This window comes from Acipenser ruthenus, chromosome 4 (genome assembly GCF_902713425.1).
Source record: "Acipenser ruthenus chromosome 4, fAciRut3.2 maternal haplotype, whole genome shotgun sequence".
NCBI classification, from domain to species: Eukaryota; Metazoa; Chordata; class Actinopteri; order Acipenseriformes; family Acipenseridae; genus Acipenser; species Acipenser ruthenus.
Window position 1 is genome coordinate 43854861 of NC_081192.1, and position 6393 is coordinate 43861253.

A 6393-nucleotide genomic window follows, 5' to 3' on the forward strand; every position below is an offset into this window, starting at 1 on the left:
CCAGGAGTGGCTGTCCTGCCAAAATCTTTCCAAGAGCAAGGCGTAAAATCGTCCAGGAAGTCACAAAGAACCCTAGAACGACATCCAGGGATCTGCAGGCCTCTCTCGTCTCGGCTAAGGTCAGTGTTCATGACTCCACCATCAGAAAGGCACTGGGCAAAAATGGGATTCATGGCAGAGGAGCAAGGCGGAAACCATTGCTCACTAAGAAGAACATGAATGCTCGTCTCAGGTTTGCCAAAAAAGCACCTGGATGATCCTCAAGAGTTCTGGAACAATGTTCTATGGACAGATGAGTCAAAAGTGGAACTTTTTGGCCAACATGCGCCCCGTTATGTCTGGCGAAAACCAAACACTGCATTCCACAGTAAGAACCTCATACCAACGGTCAAGCATGGAGGTGGTAGTGTCATGGTTTGGGGATGCTTTGCTGCATCAGGACCTGGACGCCTTGCCATCATTGAAGGAACCATGAATTCTGCTCTGTATCAGAGAATTCTACAGGAGAATGTCAGGCCATCCGTCCATAAGCTGAAGCTGAAGCGCAGCTGGGTCATGCAGCAAGACAATGATCCGAAACACACAAGCATGTCTACGTCAGAATGGTTGAAGAACAAGAAATGTAAAATTTTGGAATGGCCTAGTCAAAGTCCAGACCTAAACCATTGAGATGTTGTGGTGGGACCTGAAACGAGCATCCTCAAACTCACAAATGTCACTGAGTTGAAGCAGTTCTGCATGGAGGAGTGGGCCAAAATTCCTCCACAGCGCTGTGAGAGACTAATCAATAACTACATTAAGCGTTTGGTTGCAGTTATTGCTGCTAAAGGTGGCGTAACCAGTTATTGAGTCTAAAGGGGCGATTTACTTTTTCACACGGGGGCATTAGGTGTTGCATAACTTTCTTTAATAAATAAAATATGTAACAAATTGTTGTGTTATTTGTTCACTCAGGGTCCCTTTTATCTAATATTAGGTTTTGGTTGAAGATCTGATAACATTCAGTGTCAAAAATATGCAAAATTGCAGAAAATCAGACAGGGGGGAAATACTTTTATATATTATATAAAACATTATTTATTTATCTTTATGGCATTTTGTAACCTGGGTTAACTAATTAATAAATAACACAGTACAGTATAAGTAAGTGAATTGAAGAGTGAAACACCTGACTCTGTTCACCACTTCAGGCAATGAGGAAAGGACTACTGGATGTACTTCCTAAAAACTCCCTTGAAGACCTTACAGCTGAGGATTTCAGGCTGCTGGTGAATGGCTGTGGAGAAGTGAATGTACAGATGCTCATCAGCTTTACTTCCTTTAACGATGAATCAGGTATGTAGCTGTTAATTCTTATGACTGGGTATGGTATTTGTTTCACAGTGTGCCTATTGCGATATATGTTTAAAAACATGTGTGATCAGTTTGTTTAATCCTGAGGAAAATGCATCTGAAATGTTTTTCTGTGTGCCTGCAACAGGGGAAAACGCTGAGAAGCTTTTGCAGTTCAAGCGTTGGTTTTGGTCAATTGTAGAGAAGATGAGCATGACTGAAAGACAAGACCTGGCAAGTTGTTGAATTTTTTTTTTTTTTTGGTTCCTGGGGAATTTAAATGTACAGATTCTGTGGTTTTGTTTTGGGGTAGATAAAGGAAGTTAAACGTCATCTTTTCATTCATTTTAGGTTTACTTCTGGACATCAAGCCCATCGTTGCCTGCTAGCGAGGAGGGATTCCAGCCCATGCCATCCATCACAATTAGACCCCCCGACGACCAGCACTTGCCAACTGCAAACACTTGTATCTCCCGCCTCTATGTGCCACTCTATTCCTCCAAACAGATTCTCAAACAAAAACTGTTACTAGCCATTAAAACCAAGAACTTTGGTTTTGTGTAGGATGACAAAAACAGATATGTTTATTGTTGTGTAATATTACTAGTTGCAGTTTTGTAGATGTATTCTTTTTTTATTTGTCTACACAATGTAATGGAAGTTAATGCTGTTATAATCCCTGGCAGTACTCTTTTCTGAGTAAGCATACATTCCTGCATTGGGTTTGTAAAGTTAAAAGCCCACTTATCTTGGCTCTACCAGTTTTGACTGTAACCTCCCAGGTATTTGGCTAGACAGTAAACTGTTAGCCTAACCCCAGCCAAAGATGACAGCAAAAATGTGTAATTTACACTGTGATTATAATTTCTTTATTTTATTATATTTTATTATATTTTATGTTTTTGCCCAAAAACAAAATACTTAATATTTCTGAAACTTCACTGCTGCCTTTCTGGAAGGTTTTGTGAGTTTTTCTTGTATAGAGGAAGTAGGGAATTTCAAAATAAACTTGAGGATGAAAAACATGTCTTATGTTTCTGTCCTGGTTGGACTCCCAGATTTGATTTGTTGTAATGTATTTCCTGAACTATAAATGCACTCATTTAATCTGCAGTGGTTTTAGATATGTATTTAGGATATTAAGACTAGTAAAAAAAACAAAAATTAAATGTTTTTTTACTGAAAAAAGTACAATAGTAAATTTTTTGTGGCATTTATTTTTCTTAAGTTAGGTTTGAATATCCCCAACCCCTTAAGTACTGTGTATAAAAAAAAAAAAAAAAAAATTGTGTAATACAAACATCTTGATCCTTAATACGCTTGCTACTTAAGGCAACCTTTAAAAAATGCATACTGTTCTGTACATACTGTAGATATCAAATTACTTTAACACAACACTGCTTATTTGGCTATTGATTTCTAAAAACTTTTCAGAATAAAGCTTGACATAATATACAAGTTAAGATGGAACTCTTAATCACTTTTGCTGCTTCTCAACTTTTTTGAAAAACTGGAATATGCTGTGGAAATGCAGTATAACATATTATACCCTTTACTGTGGCTGTACACGTGACCTAGAACACCTGTGTAGGTCATATAGTAATGCAAGTGTTTTACTTTTAGTTTGTTTAGTTGAGGGAATGAATGTGTTCCAATAATAGAGTAGCTACATATTTCAAGGGAAGGGCCATCAACTGACTATTTACTCCTTTACAAAGGTGCACTTAAGGTATTTTACAATTGATTTGATTTATTCCAGGTTTAAAGCCGTTTTTTTTTTTTTTATAAAAATAAATGCCCACTTGTAGGGTCCATATTTCAACAATAATGCTGAGCTGCTAAATAGCTTTCTTTTAATGTACAGATCTTTTATTTTCTGCACAAACTATCCCATTGAATTTGGTTGACTGTAATTTCACAAAAATAATCGTTTTAAAGATTTGAAGTGTGTTTAGACTGTGTAGTCTTACATTATTGGTCCTCTCTCATTCTTTGGCCCTGGAGGGTTAGGAGGACATGGACAGGGGTTAATAAAATAAGGACTGGAATGTCTTTTCTAGGCTGCAATAAGGGGACATGGTACATCAAATCTTTGTCCCAAGTTATTCAACAAGAAGATACAACATTTTACCAATGAGGCATAAAAGCTTGTTTTGAAATACAAATTGAGGTTTTTTTATTATTATTTATTTATTTTTAGGTGTGGAGTAATATTTAATACATGTTTAGATACAAGTGAAAAATAAGCCTATGGCATTAAATACAAGACATCTCTTTTAAATGACAGATTTTCAAACAACTAGTCGGGAATATTTTTATTTTTTTTATTTTTACAGAATTGCTCAGTGTAGAGAGTTAAAGCAACAACACCCTATGAATTTCTTTGAAATGTAGACCTATAAAAACTGGATTTATAATTGTCAGACACATGAAACTGGATATACAGTTGGTCATGTTATATTAGTATGTGAGCTTAAACCTTCATGCAATAAATCCTGCATTTCCACAATGGTTTATGCACGTCAATATAAAGTCAACCAATGCAAGTAACTGCTCTTGAGGTATTTTTTAGATTTACTGAGTGTTAACAGGCTCGCTTAATTTGGGCTGGAATTCACAAAGTTCATTACTGGTCTCGGTGAAGGACACCAGAATATAACTAATCATCAACAAATAGCAATTTGTGAAAAAGCAGTGAGGTGTGATCTGATAGCAGTTTCTATGAGAATACAAATGTATGAAACGTTGAATTATTATTAGGCTTGCTACTGTAATTGGTAAAACGTGAAAATCACAAAATGAGTTTGACCAAAATAAATTTATATAGGATAAATGTAGGTAAAACCACTCGCTTTTTTTTCTTACCAAAAATAATAATTTAGAAATAATTTCTAGTTTGTGTAGTTTTTATACTTGCTGTCTGTCCTGTCTCCATTCTGCTCGGAATGGCTAGGGGTCGCTTAATAGGCTACTGTAGGTTCACCATCAGTCCTTTCATCCTGGTCTGACAGATTTCGTTGACAGAAGCAGTGCTAGAATGCTCTCATTTGTTTAAATGACTGTCAATCATCAAGACCTGCACCGACTGCACTTTCATTTGAGCACGGGTCAGTAGTGTACTGGAATCAGATTGGTGTATTTAACACCGGCTCGGTAGTGGTTCAGAACCTGGTTGGGCCAGTTCATTACTGGTTCGGTGACTGTAGCACCAGGTCGGTGCCGCGAACCAGTGCACACGTACCGGTACCGACCTGATACCGTATCCGTATTGACCTGGTGCTAAAGTCACAGTACTGGGATGGTGACTTTAGTACCAGGACGCTGACTTTAGCACCGGGTCGGTGACCTTGGTAACGGTACAGTACAGGTCCACTGGTTCGCAGTCACCGCAGGTGGCAACATACAGGGATGCCCACCTGTACAAGCCATTGGCAAAACCACTCAGTCAGTACCACGAGACAGAGATAGAAAAGCCTGTTTGTTAGAATGGTACTAACAGCCTTTGAAATGGTGATGCTAAAGCTGTCACCAAAACGGAAGCAGTGGGCAGCAGTGTGGCGTAGTGGTTAGGGCTCTGGACTCTTGACCGGAGGGTTGTGGGTTCAATCCCTGGTAGGGGACACTGCTGCTGTACCCTTGAGCAAGGTACTTTACCTAAATTGCTCCAGTAAAAACCCAACTGTATAAATGGGTAATTGTATGTAAAGATAATGTGATATCTTGTGACAATTGTAAGTCGCCCTGGATAAGGGCGTCTGCTAAGAAGTAAATAATAATAATCAAGATACTGTGGAAGAGATTGCAAGCAATCACAACCGATGCAAGTATCTTGGTCCTGCACAGTGCTGCTGAGCCCAGCAGCTGCTCTTGCTGCATGTGTGCTTGAGCACCACGTTGCAGACAGGCCTGCGTTAGTCTCTGTAAAAAATAATAATAATAATAAAAACAAACTTAACAAATACAGTAATTTAAACAATTACATAAATAATATAAAATGTCTCGTATTTTTAGACAAAGCCATAACAAGGAATAAATAACTCCAGTTGGAACTATTGCAGCCTGGGGGGGGAGCTCTCTGGTCAGGTCAGTCTTGAAAGGAAAAATGGCGCTAAGATCTGTGAGTGCAGTCCTCTTGTACCCTCGGGGGCGGGGCATGACTGTGTCTCAGGCTGAGCAGCTTTGGTATCTTATTCAGGTTCCGGGTCTTTAGGAGGTAAATAGCCATACAGTAATGGTTACACGTACTTGAAAGGGAACTATTTTTACATGAGTGGGATTAGGAATTCTGGCAATTCCCTCTTCAACGGATATCATTCAGGTATGAAATGGATGGTCCAAACTAACAAGTCTTCATATCAGAGAACAACTTTTTACAGGTCTGATAAAGGAAGACTCCCTCAGCCAAGATGACAAAGGATTGCCTTATAATACAAAATATTACAAAGCCAAAAGGATAACTAAATAAGCCAAGTAGTCACACAAGGAAAATCACAAGCTCACTTTCTGCCAACCAATAACTTGAACTGACTTCTCAGATTTAAAAATACTGTAACAGCCGGTCTGGGCGGAACAGTTGTGTGTAGCTGGGGTTTCTCCCTGTGGGACTGTTGTGCGGGACACCAAGCATGAAGCCAGTTTGTGCCGGCGGGAATAAGGACCACCAGTCACAGGCATGCATGCAGCCCCCAATGGAAGTGAATGGTGGGGTGCATAAGGTGCACAGGGGGAGGAGACCGGTGCGTGCCTGTGGTTGTTGGGACGGGCGGTATGGCGTGAGCTGAATAGGCTTATATCAACAGGGCAAATCTGTATTGTATTGGTTGGAGCTGATGAGAAGAAGAGAAGGGAACACTGTCGTTATTGCAGATTGTGTGATGGTTATTTTGCTCCACATTGCGTTTTTATTTTTCTGTGTTTATTCTTTAATAAACCATTCAATTCGTAAATCCAGCCATCCTGGCAAGCCTCCTGTTGTACTTTGTTACAATACAGTAAAAAAAAAAAAAACAACTAGCTCCTCTCACCTTTTTGTAATACTAGTGAGGTCTAAGGATATTTGTG

General features: G+C 39.1%; 1 protein-coding gene across 1 annotated transcript in view; it reads left to right on the forward strand.

The window, feature by feature from the left end:
- The window catches only part of LOC117399524 (E3 ubiquitin-protein ligase UBR5), a 90262-nt gene extending 87467 nt beyond the window's left edge, over nucleotides 1-2795 (forward strand). The window contains exons 56-58 of the mRNA XM_059022435.1: nucleotides 1191-1335; nucleotides 1481-1566; nucleotides 1684-2795. Coding sequence (XP_058878418.1) covers nucleotides 1191-1335; nucleotides 1481-1566; nucleotides 1684-1896 — 444 coding nt within the window. The 3' untranslated portion in view covers nucleotides 1897-2795. The remainder of the gene's footprint in view (nucleotides 1-1190; nucleotides 1336-1480; nucleotides 1567-1683) is intronic.
- The last annotated feature ends 3598 nt before the right edge of the window (nucleotides 2796-6393 follow it).